Consider the following 20,728-nt stretch of genomic DNA (forward strand, 5'->3'; position numbering starts at 1 on the left):
CTTAGAATTTCTTTCATGTATGTCAGACTTGCAAAGTGGTATGAAGACTTCCACACTTTCTTCATAGGTGTTTCTCCCAGTAAATCTTGCACCTTTAATGACATCTTGGCATCTGCTTCTAGAAGACCCAAACGGACACACTAAAGATGGAAAGTATTATAAATCAGAAAATGTGTAATACAGATTTAAAAATTTTTTCAGGTTTTAAGTTGAATGTGCAAAGTCAGGATATACGTTTTTAAAACAAGATACGAAGCCTTTGTATTTTATATATGAAGTTTAATTAAGAAGTGAAAATTTATTCAGATCCATTTATTTGAACTCACATCTAAGAAGAAACATTCAACTCCAGGATTAGAAATAAAAATATAAACAGACTACTTCATTTTGAGTACGGGAGGATCACACAAGCCTGATTGACAAGAGTACTAACAACTGTGAAGTTACTACTTACACTCTGTATATTCAAGTATATATCAAGTTCATACTTGGTTTACACAGAATTTATTCAATCCTAGCAAAGTCAGCATAATATAAGTAAACCTCAAGTTTTAAGTCTGAAAGCTTAGATTTGATTATAACCACAGCAAAAGTGATTATCTTTACTTTCTGCAAATATAATCAACCTTTAAAATAACTTAGGCAAACATCAATTTTACATAAACCTTATTAAGGGTAGGAGGAAATTGGAATTGCTCATCCAATTGCAGTCTAAACCATAAATCCAAATTGTATTGTTATCTCTATTGTCAAACCAAGCCAAGAAAACCTATTCCAGACTAGAAGTGAATGTGAATTTGCAGGGTCCACTAAGGGATACTTTGGAAATCTATCATCACATTATTTTCCAGAAATTACAGAAATTATTTTCAAGTATGCTCCAAGGGTCACCTCTTAAATGAAAAACTGACCTTCAGCAAGTCAAGTGACAAGTCTTATTTATCTATTTTGTATGCTAGATGAAGGTAAAGATTTAGGACAATCTATTTGAAAATTTAAAAAAAGTAAACAAAAAATAGACTCTGGTTATATTTGAAATAGGATTCATGTGCTCCAAGTCCCTTTCCGTTGGGTTATATCCATTAGCCTATATTTCTACTTAGAAGAATCCATTTGAAAAGTTACCTCCATTATGTGTCCAGTATCTTAATGTATTAGAATGGTATAGACAGACTCTTGGACCACTACTCACTTCTAGTAGGCCATTAAAAAAAGAAAAAAAACTTTGTGCTTTCCATTCACTTTTTTAGAAACAAAAATAAATATAAAGCTGATTATGGTTAAAACCAAAATTGTAAAGTTTTCCAAATTAGAAACAATAATCTGCTTGACTTAAAATCTTTTATTCATTTGGGTTCTAAATAGTTTAACACACAGGCTTACGTTTAAACATTGTTCTCCTTGCGTTGTCTCAAGAAGTAATGTCTACTTCCCTGTGAAATTTGCTCTACCAAAATCAATATATAATCTATTGATTACATAGATTTTAGCTATATTCATAGCTAAAAGTGACAGAAAAGATTTTAAATGAAAGCTAAGAATACATTTATAAGAGTTAGGTTTCAAGGTTTTTGTTTCATAGGAAGAAACCTATTATGTGGGTCTATAAAATGATCCAAACTTCAGAGAGACAGGAAGCTGATAACTTGATTTATCTTCTTAATGGCTTTGGCTCATGAATAAATGATAATGTTTTTTTTTTCTTATAAAAAGAAATGGAATTTGTGTGAGTCCTATTTGCCGCATTTGCTCTACTTTTTAAAGGATTTCTAATTACTAAGACATTCTTTATATTATTTATAATAAGTCAAAACTTTAACTGAAAGCCATTCTTTGACCATTAGCCGAAATTCAGGAAAGAAAACAGTTCTGTTCACCAAATCAATAAATCTAGCCACAGGCTGACTAAAAGCTTCCTTTAATCTTCTTCCTATTAGGTCTTCCTTTAAATTAAGTCATCCCCTGTATGAATTATTTAAGTGAATGGCATGGCTATAGAAAGATCAAATGATTCTTTATGCAAAAATGCTCAAGGAACCCAAAATCAAAACCATTCAGCATATTTCAGGAATTATAGTATGAATCAAGATGCTGTGTAGCTTAGAAAAAAAGATGCACGGTGGTGGTGGTGGTGTCCCAAAAAGCTTGAGAAATAGAAAAGTCAAGTTTATTTCCTGATTAGTGCAGGATGATTCCCAAAGCGCAGTTAAGTGTCTAGTCCAGACCCGCTATTAGCGATTAAGTAGTTCCCTTTCACTGTCAAGGCTCTTCCCTGAGGTGACGCCTAAATTCTTAATTTTAATATTTTATCTTGTTTCTTTTAGCTCCATCCTTTCTTACCAATAAGCTCTATACATTTCCACCATGCTGAATGCTCCCTCAACTCTGGAACTTACACTTTTCAAATGCCAACAAACTTAGTTACAAAATTTATATTTAGATACATTTGTATCTTTCCTCATGTTCCTCTCAAAACTTGATCATGTTAGTTATATATTCCAATAATATATATATTACATTTTTAAATTTAGTTTCTGAATACTGGATGCTCTCCCAAATGTGTCCTCACAAAGTCACTGAGGAAGAAATTAACCTTTCTAAATTTCAGTTCTTTAATGCTTTAAAAATTAATTTATTATTACTCTTCATTTTCCTTCATGGTAAACAATTCCCTTCTCAAGTCTTTATATTTCTACTTCCAGTTTTCTTTTCACTGTAGCAAATACCAAAGGAAAAATACAAACCATTTCAGAGTAAATGAGTCTCTTCTCTGCTCTCATTTATTAGATCTACTTCAAGGCTATATATGTGGCAGTATTTTGAAAATGTTAACAGCTATTAATACCTTGAAGTTGGAAAAATAAGAAAGCCAGAGAAAATATATCACAAGCAACCAGTTTGAATATATGAAAAGCTACTTAGATCTTGATTTTCATATAAACATTAATTTTACCATTATAAAAGACAACATAATTATATTTCATTTTTCTTTATAAAATTACTCTAACAGAATATTTGTTAGGTAGTCATCCCTTAGCTTTTTCTGTACTGATAAAAAGTTATTTTTAAAAGAAAAATATTTAAAACAATAATTGTTTCACAGAAACAGAAAGTCTCATTATCAAATTCTGATAAAAAACTATAATCACGGGTAGATTCTTACTATACTATTAATGTTCTTCACCAAAAACGGGTATTTAGGAAGTGTTCTATTGGTAAACAAGATAAGCTTCTCAGTGATCTACAAAAGCATCACAATAAGGATGAGGTAGTATGAGACTTCTCTACTTTTGTAAAAGGGAAATATCATCTTTAGAAGAGATATTTATCCTGGTGTTGGTGTTAATGATATCCTGAGCCTCATTACTCCATAGACAGGTGCTGTAAGTAGTAGTTGTCCCTCACTGGAACCAAGCCAATCTTGAGATCACTGAGAAAAAAAATGATAGAAGATCATGGCAACAGAGATTTTCCTGGTTTAATTTTGTGGTAATGGTTAAAAATTTATTTTAAAACTATTACTGAAAAATGCCATCTTTATGTTAATAGAACTGCAGGAGAGCGAAATGCTACTTCAACATAAAAGCAATGATACCAATGAAACACCTGTTCTGAGTTGGAAAGTTGAGTCAAATTTCTTTCAATCCAGGTAGAAGCACTTATTACTAGATCTAAATTAACATCAAGAAATCAATTACTATGATATTTAAAAATGTCATTTTGTACAAAGGGCTAGACAGCTCACCAGAAGAAACTATGGTCTAGGAAATTATGCACTATTAGAAAAAAGAAGAGTTAGATAGGCTATCACTCTATTTACCATTATTATACTGGGATAATGATGTTTCTAAATATACTTCCCTATTGAGACACTAAATTTTAAAAAATTAGTCCCAGTGCTCAGTACTGTTCAGTATGGCATAAGCCTTGTAGCTCTCAAAATGTTTTCCCTTTGTTGAAGCCATAGTAGAGATGTTAATTCTGAAAATAGGAATAAGTATTTGAAACCTAAAAATCAAAACCAATATTAAGCTTCTTAAAAACTAAGCTCCATGTTTACTTCTTGAATCTTTAGTCAAGCTCAATTTAAAATAATGAAGACTACTTAGGTCCTCCTTGGTTACCAATGGCAATCTGTAGCTGTTTATAATATTGTGGCATTTCCCCAAAGTAACAGGCTCAAGAGTTTCTATAAAAAGGCTAATTAGAAGCAACAGTTCATAAATACAGAAAAACCACATAGTTACTTAAATATGCTAGTAATTACTAGTTACTGATAGTGTTATCATTACTTTTTAAGCTTCCACTGAGAAAGAAACAATATTTATGTTCTGAAGAGAGTGGAAGACCTATTCAAAAATAACAAATGACCATGTCACAGTGTAGAAAATAAGCTCACCTCCAAAAATCATGTTCTCATTTGATTCTTCCCAATCAAATTTAGTAACAGTTAATATTTAATGTCAAACACTTCAAGTTTAATTTTAAACTATTTTGTTACCTTTAGCGTCCCTATTATTAGGTTACAAAACTCAATTACATTGGTATAGATTGTGAATTATAACACTCAGCTTTACTGAAGAATTTTAAAACAACTCTGAAAGGGGGACAGGGAAATTACATTTTATGTATAGGAATGCCAATGGCATAGATTAACAAAGGAATTTACATTAGGAAAGAACATAAGATTATTTTTTAAGAAAATATTAAATATAAATTACTTAACTGTATTTGCATTGCCTACCAAATTCGAAATATCCCTGGATCATATGCAAATTACAATTAAGAAAAGAGAAAAAAAATCATACAATCTATTTGGTAAAAACAAAAACCAAACACATGGTCAAAAATATTCATTAACCCCTAGTATGTAACTTTAAACAATTAGTATTATCATAAGAAAAATAAACTGATCTGGAAGTAAAATTTAGGGCAGAGATTTATTTTGGATTTCAACTGCCCTTGTAGAAAAATTCAAAGTGGTATAAAAAAAATAAAATATTAAATGAAAATATGTATATAATCATTCTCATATAGCTACACTTTTCCTAGCACTGTTGTTCTGGTGCATCAATCCTGAGTACTCTAACTTTTGATTTATAGTGGTATTCCTTCAGATATAATTTCATAGAAGAAGGAATCGGAAGGGCATCAATGCCATCATAAGTTGTACAATTACAAATAACTGTTCTGCATATATGCTGCAGGGAAAAAGGGAAAGTCCGAATTAAAGGAGTAGATAAAAGTGGTTCAAAGAACATACAGGCACTTGGGTCCTTATAATGTTCTAGGAGCCCAGTAATGTCAGGAGAATGGAAGACACAAGGATCATGTGCATCAAAGCTAAAATTGTGATTCCACTGTTCAATTCTAGCGTGAAGAGAACGACTATAGCGTCTAAAACTAACAGAGAATAAATAGTCTTCCTGTGCTGAGTCTCGAAGTAAAAAGGTACCCTCTGGTTTTCCCTCTAGTAGAGCTTCAGCTGCATATTTATCCATAACACCCCAGTAACATGGATTGTTATTGATCTGTAGGAGGTCTGGTACAAGACAGTGGACATAATCAATCTGAGTATGGTACTTAGGAGGTGTTTCCAACTGCAGGATTTCTTCATCCACTTCCCATTTGGGTTTGTTTCTTTTCCTGGAACTTGTGCAAAGTGTTATAATTTCATCATCTGAATCCATATCACTATCTTCTATACTGTTATTTGAAACCAGGTTCATCACAGAGTCAGTCACAGGACCACCTCTACATGAAGCATTGTTGGTGGTTATGACACAGGGCTGAACATCAGTATGTGAGAAGCAGTTTACCTCTTCTTCCACGTTTCTTCTTTGTTTTAGCTGACCATCCCTCAATTCACTCTGAGCCAAGTCTGTGCTTACCCATTCACTGGATTTGGGATTTATAGGAGCAGTGTGTCGTTTAATAAAATGCCACCTAAAGGCTAAATCTGATCGAGGTGGAAAAGGACACTTATCTAACATGAGTTCACTGATATGAATTTTCCTTTTGGATGGAAGCCCCGAAGAGTGCCGGCCACTACAATTCTTTATTGGAAAACACTGCCCCACAGCATCTTGCAGTTTCTGTTTAAGTGATCGGCCTATAAATCTATGCCCACAGGAATGATCTAAATCCAACTCGATGGATGAACAGCTGTGCTTCCTTTCTTGGCTCCTTAAAGGAACTTCAGTTTTCTCTATAGCATTCACTGTTTCAGCATCTGAACAACTTTCACTCTTTTTTGACCAAGATAGTTTCTTTCCACTCCACACATACCCATCCTTTCTGTCAGCACTTCTACTTCGACTAGTTTTGGGCCTTACATCTACATTTTTGCTATTATTTTCACTATTTTCTGCCATTTTAATAAATTGTCCACAAATTGCAATGTTAAAAATACTGCTTTTTTAGTTTTTCCAGCAGGGAGTTTCTTCTGGGCACTCTCTGGATGTATCTAAAACAAACAAACAAACAAACAAACAGAAATCATTAGTCATTCCTCATTCATTTTGTATACAGTAGTTTATATATTAACCCCCAAACAGAAGACGAAAAACCAAAATGAGTACACATATAAGATAAAAGTACTGGATATGTTGGAAGGCAGTTCCAAGATATTTTGTTCTCACTTAAATAATTTGCTTTACTATATACTAATAATTTCATAGTGCCAGGGAGTCAAGAATCTGAGTTCTTTTCCCACAGCTAATTCTCAATAGAAAAAGTGAGGCCTCCTGTCTTAGCCAAACTGTATGCTCAAAATAATTTCTAGTCTTGAGATATACCTTATGCCAATCTTGCCTCCCCTTATTTTTATTTCACAGCAAACTAGTCAGTGAATTGTTTCTAAGAGCTAGTGAGAAATCTATGACTTGGTGTTTGAGAACCACTATCCTATAGTTCCTTCACTTCCTTCTCCTTGTTTTATTTCCTATTGATTAAAAATAAAAACTTTTAAGTTTAAAAAAAAGCTGTTAAAATTTAATTCAATAATCACCATTGAACAGCATGAATGCCGTGCAAGCATTCCCAATGCAATTTTGTCAACTCATTTCAGTAATTGGTCTAGGCAATTTTTCACTCATTTCACTATTAGTCTAAGCAATTTTTAGAAAATATGGAATAGAATAAGATTTTGTTATTTTACACACACACACACACACACACACACACACACACTTGTATTTTTCTTGGTAATTTTGAGAAACAAATTTTGATAGGGCAATGACTTTCCTATGAAATTGGCTAGATAGAGAATTCACAATGTGAAATACTGCATTTTATTAAGACAAAGTAGTGTTTGGTCATAGATGGGATTAAATTAACTATTCTTAGGTGAAAAAAGATTTAAGCCTAGAATTGGGGGTGAGGATTCTATAATCCAAACATTTTACAGATGAAAGTTGAATTTGCAGACTGAGAAAATCAGTCTCACTCAGCATACTGATTAAGCATTATGATTAAGTTTCTGATTATGCCAGAGGAACATTACAATCCTGATAGTCAAGTAAATGTTTATAGCCACTTGAATGTATTTTCAAAGCAACACGATTGGAAACAAACATCGGTAGTAAATACTTAAATAATACTGATTATTTTGATTTAGTGAGCTCACTAGTATATAGTCACTTAAAATCTATAAGGAAAATATTTTTAATTATAATTTTGGAAGATACATCACCATTTAGTATGCCCAAATTATATTCAACAGTATGCTCTGTTTATTGACTAAATTCTACTGAGCAAAAATAAACAAGGAGAAGGAACAAAGTAGGCTGAAGAATATGAAGATTCATGGATTAGAAGAGACACTTTTTATTAAGAGCTTGCACACATTTTTCAAGATAAAAAAGTAATAAGGGAGTCTCAAGCAGATATTTTTCATTATTACAACATAGTTTCTACTTTTCTCTTAATATTTTTTAATGTTTATTTTTATTTTTGAGAGAGACAGAGTGCGAGTTGGGGAAGGGCAGAGAGAGAGAGAGGGAGACACAGAATCTGACGTAGGCTTCAGGCTCTGAGCTGGCAGCACAGAACTCGACACGGGGCTCAAACTCACAAAACCAAAGTTGGATGCTTAACCAACTGAGCTACCCATGTTCCCAAGTTTCTACTTTTTTCCCTCAGTTGTGAAAAACATGTAAGATTTGAAATGCTTGATTTACTAAAAAAAAAAAAATCAATATAGCAGTATATTAAACTCTGTGACCAACTTAACCACACTGGGTATGAGCTACATCTTGCCTCCCTGTTACCCCTACATTGTATTGTTTCTATTATCAGAGATAAGCTCTCTATCTCTGTTCTTGATGACATTCCTACCTTTACCAGGGCCTGCTCCAGTTTCTCTCAAGTTCTTTCTGTCTTCAATAGCCAAGTCTCCTATAAAATCCTTTAGTGATTCTAATGCTTCCTTCAGCTACTATACCTCCTGCTTTCCATTACTAAATATCTTAGTGGGTAGTATAACTTCATTTCCCCTCAAAATGAAAATAGCTTTTTGGTTTTTTTTCTGATTATAAAATAAATAATTGTCTGGCTTGAAATGGCCAAGTGGGGGCACTTGGGTGGCTTAGTTTGTTGAGGATCCACCTCTTGGTATCAGATTCTCCCTCTCTCTCTCCCTCCCTCCCTCCCTCCCTCTCCCTCTACCCCACCTCTGCTCCCCTTCCCCATTCATGCTCTCGCTTACTCTCTCAAGTAAATAAATAAAATGGCCAAGTGAAAATCTTTTTGCTTTATCTTTCTCTCAGAAGTTACCCCCAAAACAAGGAAAAATCAGAAATAAAAACACACACCTTATCTTCAATGAGACTAGCAGGTATCTATAACCTGAATCCCAAAATATGAGGACAGAATATGAATGGAGGACCAATAACTGACTCAGCAGCAGAGAGGTAGATAACAGTAGGCACAGAAGTGACATGAATGAGAAGCAAGCCAACAGAGTAGGCAAAGTCCAGAACCCGGAGTCATCAGGTACTATAGAAAATGTGGATGGAGAACAGGGTGGAAAATGGAGAGGTAGGTTGAAAATATGCAGAAGTACAGCTGGTTCTCTCTGGCTCTTACTCCTACACTTAGAGGAGATGGGATATTTATCATTTGGAGAAACTGAACCAGAGAAGCTCAGAACTTTGGATACCAGACATAAGGGTAGAAGGGAGGTTTGGGATTAAAATCAGAATGAAAGTTCCTGCCTCCTTCTTCAGTCTGGCTCCCAGAACTTCAGCAGCCAGGCTCATATTTCCTAATAGGGGACTAAAAGAGAGTTTGCCGAAAAAACATAATGGCCAAGGAGAAAAGACCTTGAGATGCTGACACCTGGGACTCCTCCAATAAAAAGCTGGAAGGCCACCCAAGCATACGGAGAAGTCTGCCAGTCCATAAGCTCCGCCTACTCACAGCTGTCAGGCAGCATTGTTGTGCTTCATTCACTCTGGATTATGAATGAGTGGTCATATAGGTCATCAGACTTTTGAGGAAAGTCTCTAACAAAAATAGAGATGAAAACATTAAGAACTGAGAGTAAACAATAACTATAGCAAGAGCAGAAAAAATTGGTTTCTTCCAAGTTAAGAGAAGATTTTACACCTATGAATGAGTAAGAGGAGTATGGGACAATTAGAGAATGAGAAAGTTTGGGAAATTGAAAATATGATTACAGAAATAAAATATTCAGTAGAAAAGTTGGAGGATAAATTGAGGAAATAACAGGAAGCAGGCAAAATGGTTAATTAGGCAGAAAAGGTAAGAAAACTAGAGGATCAATATATACATTTCATAGCAAATAACAAAATGAAGGGCGAGAAACTGTAAAAGAAACCACATTGGGAAATTTCCCAGAACAAAAGTACATGAGTCTCCATAATGAAAGAGCTCACTGAGTACCCAGCACAATGGGGCGAAATACACACTGAGCTACATTATTCTAAAATTTTACAACCCTAGAGATGAACAGGAGATAATAGAGTTAAAAGAATAGATCTCAAGTTAAGTGTTCTTACCATAGTTCAATAAACAAACAAGTCTAAGACAAAAAAAAAAAAAAAAAAAAAAAAGAACAGTTTTCCTGAGGGAAAAAGTCACAAAGCACTGTAATGGCATCTGGTTTCTCAATGGTAATATTAGAAGCTAGAGGCTAGTTTCCAATTTTGAAGAGACAATCAGTCAAAATATCAATCAAATATGAGGATAAAAGTTTTCAGACAGGGACACCTGGGTGGCTCAGATGGTTGAGTGTCCAACTTTGGCTCAGGTCATGATCTCACAGCTGATGAGCTGAATTCCCACATCCATTCCCACAAGGAGCCTGGCCTCCTTTGGATCCTCTGACCGCCTCTCTCTGCGCCCCCCTCCCCAGCTTGCGCACTCATTCTCTCTCTCTCAAAAATAAACATTAAAAAAAAATTTCAGACATGCAAAATATCATGAATTCTTAGGGTGATGAAGAATGGAAGTCTCTAGGAAACAGGGTATCCAAAGCAACTAGTCGATAAAACTACACAAGGCCATAGGCTCCAAGGTGGAGGATCTCGAGGAAAAAAACCAAAATAGAATTGACTTTTGGAAAATTCAATTGAGAAGATAATAATATAAACAGAAAAATAATTAGGCAATTATTAATTACATAAAAATTCAAAGGTTATACACGGAAGAAAACAGAACTGGGAGACCTGGGAGGCTTAGTTGGTTAAGTATCCAACTCTTGATATCAGCTCAGGTTATATGATCATAAGATGGGAGCCCTTTGTAGGCTGTCAGGCTCCAAGTTGAGCACGGAGCCTGCTTGGGATTCTCTCTCCCCCTCCCCTGCTGTGTGATCTCTCTTAAAATAGACATAAAAAAAAAAAAACCCCAAAAACCATGAGGTGCCTGGGTGGCTTAACTGATTGAGCATCAGACTTTAGCTCAGGTCACGATCTTGTGGTTCATGGGTTTGAGCCCTCACATCGGGCTCTGTGCTGACAGCTCAGAGGTTGGAGCCTGTTTGGGATTCTGTGTCTCCCTCTATTTCTGCCCCACCCATGCTTGTGCTCTCTCCCCCTCTATCTCAAAAAATAAACATTAAAAAATTTAAAAATAAAAGAAAGAAAACAGAATTGTAAAACATCTGACTCAGCCATGAATGATACTTACATATTCACCAAAACTCTGATATACTTGAAACAACAAAATGAAAAGGAGACTAAAAGAGAGTTAAATCCTTGTCTATTACAAGAGGAACACAACTGATAATGTCTGCTAATTGATGAACCAAGAGAGAGAAGTATAAGCATATGACTTAGAAATATAAAGATAAATATCAGAAAAACAGAGATTGAAAGTAGATGCCTTTGGGATGGGTTTAATTGCAGCATTTCTTTGCTTATCTAAACTTGCAGTTTAATTTAAATTTTAACCTGGGCACATATATCATTTTGATGGACTAAATAATAATAATCCATACTCATTGACAAATTCAAACTAAGCTTCAAGTTATGAGGAAAAAACGCAAAATTATCCATAATCCTACCATCCAGCAGTAACCATTTTAATATTTTCAATCTCTATGCATGTATATGACAAGGATGCATTTCCAGAGCACAGTGAGTATTATGTAATACATTAAGTAATATGGTTTCAGTATAGTTTATTTTATACTAGCCATATGACTTGAAACCTCAGTTTTTTCATCTGAAAAATGGAGATATTAATGATATTTCTTTGGGCTGTTGGAGAATAAATGAAATAATGTACATAAAGTATTTAGCTAGATTCTACATCTATTAAGGGGCGCCTGGGTGGCTCAGTCGGTTGAGCATCCAGCTTCAGCTCAGGTCATGATCTCACAGTTTGTGGGTTCAAGCCCCACATCAGACTCTGTGCTGACAGCTAGCTCAGAGCCTGGAGCCTATTTCGGATTCTGTGTCTCTCTCTCTTTCTGACCCTTCCCTGCTCGCACTGTCTCTCTCTGTCTCTCAAAAATAAATTAAAAAAAAATTTAAATATATTAAGTGCTCAATAAATTTTTTTAAAGAAAGATATTAGATATAGTTTTATTAAGGCATGTGAGCTAGTTTGATAGAAATGGTTTATAATGACAAAAATCACTGAATACTTCTGTCTCTAGCCCAATTCTAACTACAAAGTTTATGAGCAAATATCATTTTCAGGAAGATAAAATGTTTCAAAGTGAAAAAGGATCAATATGCTGAATATAGCTGAAAACCAACAGACCATGAAGCTAGAAAATAATTTGACATTTTCCCCCCAGCGAACTAGTTTCCAGCCTTATTCTATTAAAGTTTACCTGCCAACATAACAGGTTTACTTCGGCAAGGCTCACCAACTTGTCTATAATAGGTACTTCTCAGTTAAGTATCTCCATATTGTAGGTTAACTTTTCTGATGTGCAAATGCTGCAGGTGTCCACAAAATAAAATGAAATACCACTGCTCTAGATGAATTTTCCATACATTTATCTGTACTTAAAGAGTCAGTACACAGAAAATCTTGACTTATTTTTGAATGTATTTCAGAACTATAGCCTTATATAAATTTCACATAGCTATTCTTTTGCTAGAAAATGGAGTTCATCTTCAGAAGTTCATCCCCCTTTTATAAATTATTGCAAAAATTTGGTTTGGTAAAATGTACCATATTAATATATGTATATGGGCCAGAATCTCATTTAATGTTGTAATCTTCAAAGTAGTAAGAAAATTTAACTCCTATTTATATTTATATAAATAGAAAAATTAAAATTTATTAATATTGAATACATGGTTGGCAATGTTCCCATCACTCATCAGATGGTTACTTGTTGGATGATGTGCTATTCCTGGGGGAATAGCCCTCTCCATTTCTTTGTTCACCTTTATGGATTGCACCTGCTTCCATGTTACCAGAAAAGATTGTGGATTCTATTACCTAAAACAAGTAAATCTTCACAGTACTTTGTAAATAGACACGATCATGGAGATTTTATAACATACTAGGTTTGCTAGTTACCTCAGAACAAAGAACTTAAGTTGTTGAAACTGAAGATGAGTTATGCATTTTTCTTTCACAAAATGATAGGTGTTCTAAAATTGATAATCTTTACTGGGATAAGTGGCTCTCAGAAGCTATTTAGCAAATATATTAAGAAAGAAAGGCAAAACAAAACATTTAAGTGGCACTTCATGGTATAGGTAACATCTTAATTACAATGAAAGTAACTGCTTAAAAAATGTGCTACAGAGAAATTAATAAAAAAGATATTCAAATTTCCCTATTACATGATTTTTTTTTACAAAAACGATAAAAATGCATCATGTATATAAACTTTCACATCTTTACACTTAGATACATGGAAAAATAATTTTCTAATCTCTTTCACAAGTTTCATGAAACCTTTAAATTCTTAAAAGTGAAAAAATTAAATCACTATTCTGAATAAAAAAAACATTAATTTTTAGTGAGAACAAAATTGTTTTATTGTTATATTTTTAAGATGAATTTTGGAGAAGTGCTTTGGTGTCTTGGCTATACAGGTAAAATCTGAATGTAAAAAAACCATAGGGCTCTAAATCTGAACAAATCCTTTCAAACAGCCTCTTATTAATTCTTGAAATTTTATGGACTTTGCATAAATGAGGCAGAAGAGATACAAATTTCTTAGAAAGTAGCTTTAATACTGTTTTTTAAAAAATGTTTTCCTTATTTTTTATTTTATTTTTGAGAGACAGTGTGAGCAGGGGAGAGGCAGAGAGAGAGAGGGAGATACAGAATCTGAAGCAGGCTTCAGGCTCTGAGCTAGCTGTCAGCACAGAGGCCGACACGGGGCTTGAACCCACGAACCTTGAGATCATGACCTGAGCTGAAGCCGGATGCTTAACCGACTGAGCCACCCAGGCACCCTATACCGTTTCTATGTAGTATAGAAATCAAAGATTATATATATATATATTCTTTTTACTGTTTTTATTTATATTTTAGAGAGAGAGAGAGAGACAGCATGAACAGGGGAGAGTCAGAGAGAGAGGGAGACACACAGAGTCTAAAGACAGGCTCCAGGCTCTGAGCTTCTTGTCAGCACAGAGCCTGATGCAGGGCTTGAACCCATGAACCGTGAGATGGTGACCTGAGGCGAAGTGGGACGTTTAACCGACCTAGCCACCCAGGCGCCCCTCAAAGATGATATTTTAAAATGTGCTGACAAATCAAAGGTCTTTGTTGGTAACTGCAAAGCTTTTTTTTTTTTTAAGAGGGTAAAAAAAATCACTTGGGAGAATGTTGCTTTGGCTCTTGATTCAATAATTAATTTTTTATGAAGGCAGCTAAATTACATTGCTCTGGGGAGTACACAGTGACATCTTTCAAAAAATTATTATTTCTTAATAAACAAGAGGCAAATACCTAAAAAGAAAATTTATACAAAAGCCATTTTCAGGAAAGCCAGTTCCCAGGTTCAGTAGTCATTTGATCCCAGATCCTACCAAGAGTTGCAAGGACAGTGAAATGAGAATGAAATCCAACTTGACCATTCTACAAGCAAAAGCTTTAAATAACATTTAGTTAGTTCTAAATTCTAGTTAGTTCTAGATTTTAATTTAAGATTTCTATGGAAAACTGTTAAAAAGCCAGTAATTAAAAGGTTAAACCTCATCAAGCTGGAAAATCCACTGTATTCTCTATGATGTTGGATACCAGAGCATTATTGGTATATATTAATTATTCACTGAACAAGTACTTTATCTACAAAGCTAATACATATCTAAGATCAGAATTCATGTAAATACTAAATTAAATTTAATAAAATTTAAATTAATTCTATTAAGATAATTTAATAGAATTTCTTATTACACTACATAAAGAATTTAAAAATAAATTATTACTGAGCACCTGAGTGGCTCAGTGGTTAAAAATAAATTATTACTGTGGTAGTAATTCAGACCCGGGAATTTCCTTACCAAATTCATGACTCCAAAGTTTACCTGCCATTATGTGGCCCAAAGCTCCCTGAAAGCATTCAGATCATAGTCTGTGATATATATACATTTTTAATGTTTTATTTATTTTTGAGAGAGCATGAGCAAGGGATGGCCAGAAAGAGAGAGAGAGAGGGAGACACAGGATCCAACGACAGGCTCTGGGCGCTGAGCTGTCAGCACAGAGCTCGACGTGGGGCTTGAACCCACGAACTGTGAGATCATCACCTGAGCTGAAGTCAGACACTTAACTGACTGAGCCACCCAGGCGCCCTTAGTCAGTGATATCTGAATCGGATCATAGTCCGTAACATTTGATCACAGTCTGATACTTAAGGAGGATTCTCTGGCACATTTAGGGCCTACAAATGGAATATATTGGATAGTAGATGACAGATGAATTCCTTGAAATGTTAAGAAAAAAATGTGAAAAATAAATTTGTTCATATGAAAAAAATCTCTGAACTAACATTTTTTTCCCATTACAAAAGCAATACAGGTTCATTTTCCAGTAAATATTTTTAGTATCTCCTTTTTTCAAGCTACCAAGCCAGAGCTCGTGGGACTTAATCAAATTAAAAAACAAAACAAAACAAAACAAGCCAAAGGAATTGTTGATTAGTACCACTATACCCTCCTCTTCTCCCCACACTCTCCACTTACTTTCCCAACTATAGTTTGCTATGCCACTGTCCCCCAATCTGTACTTCTGTGGATGCTAGTTCTAAACGATGTTCATACACATTCTAGAGAAATACAGGTTTCTCTGTCAAACAAGTTTAGGAATAACTTCCCTTCTGAAAGATTACATTGCATATTCTGTAAAGGTTCTGAGAGGTCCTTCAGTTAAGAAGCCTGCTTAAGCCATCGTTTCCTATACTTGGCTTACACAAATCTTTCTGTAGCACATTTTAGGGAAACATTAACTTGGTCTAATATTTAAATGGTTGTACACTCCCTGAGCATGCCAAAGAGAAATGTCTGAGTACCTGTCACTGAAGGTGAGTAAAGAGAGAACAGAAAACGAAGAGCTGGCAATACCTAGATTTTTAAAAGTGGACAGACCTTAAAAGAATCTTAGAAACCAGAATCTTTAAGATATATGATTGTTAACTTTTTAGGAAATAAACTAGATTGAATGGATGTATTTTTTCCTTTCCAAATTGTAATTTTTAAATTATGAAAATAATACAGGCTCAGTGTAAAATATATGGCACATTCAGACAAGTTTAAAAGGGAGGAAAAAACTATAATTCAAATACCTAGAGACAATCAGTTTATTCATTTTTGGTTTATTTCCTTGCAATCTTTTTTCCTTTAAGAGAAATTTAGTCTAAAGAGAAAACTTTAATGTTTTAAAGATCTATAAAAAATTAATAATCTACATTTTTTCACTACACCACATTAAAAAATGAAGTATGGTGGGGCACCTGGGTGGCTCACTGGTTAGGCGTCTGACTGTTGAATTCCACTCCAGTCATGATTTCATGGTTCTTGAGTCTGAGCGCCACATTGGGCTCTGCACTGACAAGTGAGGAGCCTGCTTGGGATTCTCTCTTTCCCTCTCTCTCTGCCCATCCCCTGCTGGTGCACGTGCTTGCGGTCGCTAGCTTGCTCTCTCTCTCTCTCAAAATGAATAAACTTAAAAAAAAATGAAGCGTGGTGCAGATAAAATAGCACGAGGGGCTAAATCATCAAACATGGGCTAAAATTCAGAATTTGTCACTTACTAGTTGTGTCACCTGATTTTCACATTGTATTTTTCTAAGTCTTTTTTTAGAATTTATTTTATTTTTGAGAGACAGAGAGAGACAGCACAAGCAGGAGAGGGTCAGAGAGAGAGAGGGAGACACAGAATCCGAAATAGGCTCCAGGCTCTGAGCTAGCTGTCAACACAGAGCCCGACGTGGGGCTCGAACCCACGAACCATGAGATCATGACCTGAGCCAAAGCCGGATGCTTAACCGACTGAGCCACCCAGGTGCCCCCAGTTTTCACACTGTAAAATCTGTAGAATGCCAGCCATCTCACGTTTATATTGCCAGGATTAAGGCGTATGAAAATAGCATACATTGAGCTTAATGAAAATACATATTTGCTAACTGATATTACTCAGAACTTTTCATGTAGAAGTTAATTTCTAAGAAATGAGAGGTTGAAAGATGCAAATTTTTAAAAAGTAACAAGAGGAAACAAGGCCACATATAAGGCTAGAAAATCTACACAAAAATATACCTCGAAAATCTGAGATGGAGGAGGCTTCAGTATCTGAAATATCATAAAGCACTTTATGTTATTCCTGATATTAAGCACTGTCTTTTTAGAAAGTTAAAATTTTTTATAAATTCTTTATGGGTATAAATAACCAAACTTTTAATTATTAAAAAAATGTTTCTTACAAGCTAACTTAGTAAATACGTAGATTTCAACAGAAATAGTAGGCAGGTTTTTTCTTTTTAACTAATTATAACTTATTCTTTTCACTGTTTTACACTAATTACATATGGTTATGTTTTAGCCTGGGTGACAAGTTTTATCTATGCTAGTTGTAACAAACTACTATAAGATGATTCTATACTTAAATAAAATGCTTTTATGTCCTGATACTCTACTTCTAGTTCCAACATTTGGTAGGAGTATGACTTTGGACAAACCACAATCTTTCTAAGCCTTGGCTTCTTCATCAATAAAAGAGTGATTACATTTGTCTTGCTGTGTAAGGATCCACTATCCAAGTAACAACATAATCAAATAGTGTGGCTGCCTTTGGCCACAGGAACTGGAGAGCAGGAAATAGAACTTTTACTGGATTGTCTTTTTTACCTTAGGAAGTTTATACATATGCCAAGTATTATTTACTTCAAAAATTAAATAGCTGGTAACTTTCAGGACACCTTCAGAGATACAAGAACCTTCAGATTTCTAAACTGCCTTCATTGTTATTTTTTTCAATACTCTGTTCTCTCCAGTTATTTAAACATTCTCTTCCAGCCTCATCTTTCACATAATTGGTGATTTTTACATCAAGTACATATTTTATTGAAAAGGCATTCTTTTAAACTTCTTCTGTAAGCCAATACTGATATACTGAGTCTTTAAGAATATATGATATAGATAATACTCATCTCCATCAGCAGAAGGGTAATATATATTCATGTTTCCTCACCCTATTGCCCTTGAGAACAAAAGTTGTGAACCTAAGGCTCCTGAAAATGGTTGCAACAAAACAAAGCTAATCTTCACTGCAATTGAAACTACAACCTTGGTCTCAATTCCGGTGAGTTCATTCAGCTGCACACTCCTGTGAGATATGCACTGTGAATGATAAATAAATCCATTTGGAAAATTTTGACAGCCAGGCCAGTGACAGTTACAATGGATGTTTTTTTAAAGCTAGGTTATCCTATATAACCAAACCATTTTGCTAACATTTAAGTTACATGTATTTCACTACTACACTGTCTTATATATGTTTGAATGTCAGTTTCCATCAACAAGACCATGAATTTATTGACATTAAAATTTGTAAGTACCTGACTGAAAGAGAAATGGACTTGTGAAAATATACTCACAAAACTAAGAATACACCTTTTAATGTTTGAAAAATATTTAAAAATTTTTGTTTAATGATTTAAACATAAATAAATCCCACTTTAAATAAAAGCATTAAGTACCCACACAACTACCTTGTTAATAACTCCAGACATTAATTTTATACATCCTTATATACTATAACAATGAATGGAAGTAGGTGTTTCCATTTTAGAGATGAGTAATATGACATTCAGAAAAAGTAAAGCATATTCAAGGTCATACAATGAGTAACTGACAGAGTGAAAATGAAAATCTAGAGCTGTTCAACTCTAAGGTCTAAGCTCTTACTAAACATGAAATTTGTAAAGGAAATTTTTCTTTAAACTATGAAATCAAATGGCTTGATTGCTAAGACAGCGTGAAAGGAGAGAAGTACAAACACCATTCACAGTTCAGTTACATGGTGTTATAGATATCATTGTTAGGTCATGTTATATCTATAACTAACTGTTGGACCAATTTACAGATTCTTATTATGCTGAGGTCTGAATGGTACTACCTTGAAATCTCATCATGATATACTCAGTATAGAGACAAATATTATCAGAGTTCATCTTTAATCTCATAGTTTATCCAGTTATATTCACTTGAATAAAGAAATTACAATTCACTCTATCTAAAAATTAACGAATGATCTCCGAATAAAATTAAGTCACGCAGAAAGAATCATTCCAGATATCTTTTGCTGTTGTGGGAAATCCACAATAGGTTGGCTATTTTCCTACAAATCCCAAGTTCATTTTCAGCTCATCATTCTTTTCATTAATATACCAAACTTAGGTATCTAGGAAGCCTATTTGGAGCCCTAGTACTCAAAACAACTCTTCACACAATGCCAAGACGTTTAGAACAATAGCACGGTTTGTGTAACCATAACTTTTCACAATTAAAAACAGATTAAAAAACAATGGGGAAATCACTACACCAAAAAAAGTCTCATTTATGTCATAAGCTCGTGTCCGATGGAGATTACGAGGTGGGTACCACTAAAATATGCAACTGTGAAGGTATTCAACAGAGAGAATGGTCCACCAACAATGGAGAACGTGAGGACACTATCTAAACCATAAACGTAATAACCAAGACCTTCGCTCAGATTGCAAGGAGTGAAGTATTCAACAATATACCTTAGTTTTTGGCTCTTTTTTTAGATCTAAAGGCGCACTTTAGTGAACTTTAGGTGGGGTCTAAACCGGGAAACCCAAGTTAACTCTCTTCTTCAGGGATATAAATATGTAAAAAGTCCTTCTAAATAAGCATTAATGTACGGGCCATACCTCCAGGGACTGAGAACTAAGATTAAAGTCTTCCCTCCTTTATCTCCATAGAAACGACAAGGCGAGGGCGCGAAGGATGCTAAGATTAAAGGTTTGGAAAGGGTCGCCCCCTTTTAGAGAGAAGATGCTCAAATACCTCATTCTTTAGCAGGGCCCCACGGAGAGGCTGGATAAGTTCAGGAACCCGGATATGGCTGCTTGTTAGGAGAGCCTGGAAGGTGAGAGCAGACCCCAATCGACAAGGCCAGGCAGCAACCACCCTTCCCCCACTCACCTTTCAGAGCGCAGCTTAACTGGGGCTGTCCGAGTAGCTACCGCCATCACCATCGCCATCACTCTGGGTGTTCGCCAAGGTGAAGGATGGCCCAGTCACTCCTGCACCTCCTGTAGGTCCTACAAGGCGGATGCCGTTCTGCAAGCTGCCATCCCTCGGCGCTGGGTTCTGGTCTCAGACGATGCGGTCACCGCCCCCACTTGCTCCCATGGCGCTGCCATCACTTCCGTGTTCGGCACCCTCCCTTTCTTCCTCACTCACCCAGCAACCCGGCTTTTTTTCCTTTGCAGGCGGCGCTCGGCTGACGCCACCACCCGGCGCCGCCTGTCATGCCCTGCGCCGGGCGTGGATGGGTGGGCGGGCCCGCGCAGGCGCAGTGTAGCGAGTACGCCGGAGCGCGGGAAGCGGCCCTGAGCGGGCGTTGGTTCCATGCTTTTCCTCAGCCGCAGAGCTGGGTTCTCTCGGTGAGTACTCCGCAGCGCTGCCCGTGTCCTTACAGCGCACCGAAGGGAAGCGTGTCCCCTTCCCGGCTAATTGTCTCTCAGACCCTCTGCTCTGACTTGTTTGTGCCACTCGGGTTGGGGGAAGGGGGCGGCCGGGAGACCAACTTCCCT

At 35.5% G+C, this 20,728-nt stretch overlaps 2 protein-coding genes across 6 annotated transcripts in view; one reads left to right on the forward strand and one right to left on the reverse strand.

The window, feature by feature from the left end:
* The window catches only part of WDHD1 (WD repeat and HMG-box DNA binding protein 1), a 156,031-nt gene that overhangs the window by 73,198 nt on the left and 62,105 nt on the right, over positions 1-20,728 (forward strand). For all 4 annotated transcript variants that reach the window (XM_029950313.1, XM_029950311.1, XM_029950314.1 and 1 more), the window contains exon 4: positions 20,405-20,578. The gene's annotated coding sequence lies outside the window, so the exon portion shown is untranslated. The remainder of the gene's footprint in view (positions 1-20,404; positions 20,579-20,728) is intronic.
* On the reverse strand, positions 259-20,452 carry SOCS4 (suppressor of cytokine signaling 4). 2 transcript variants are annotated; one of them, XM_029950316.1, is made up of 3 exons: positions 20,115-20,452; positions 5,264-6,466; positions 259-3,430 (listed from the first exon to the last, which is right to left on the reverse strand). In XM_029950316.1, exons 2-3 carry the CDS (start codon positions 6,372-6,374, stop codon positions 3,402-3,404), a joined length of 1,140 nt encoding a protein of 379 aa, XP_029806176.1. In that variant the 5' UTR covers positions 6,375-6,466; positions 20,115-20,452; the 3' UTR covers positions 259-3,401. The 2 variants fall into 2 exon arrangements, with proteins under 2 accessions (XP_029806176.1, XP_029806175.1); XM_029950315.1 differs by having other exon boundaries at positions 259-6,466.

This window comes from Suricata suricatta, chromosome 9, assembly GCF_006229205.1.
Source record: "Suricata suricatta isolate VVHF042 chromosome 9, meerkat_22Aug2017_6uvM2_HiC, whole genome shotgun sequence".
Classification (NCBI taxonomy): Eukaryota; Metazoa; Chordata; class Mammalia; order Carnivora; family Herpestidae; genus Suricata; species Suricata suricatta.

Bases quoted from the DNA above. Each gene is read 5' to 3' on its own strand.
- SOCS4 (XM_029950315.1), bottom strand. From the start codon at position 6,374: ATGGCAGAAAATAGTGAAAATAATAGCAAAAATGTAGATGTAAGGCCC.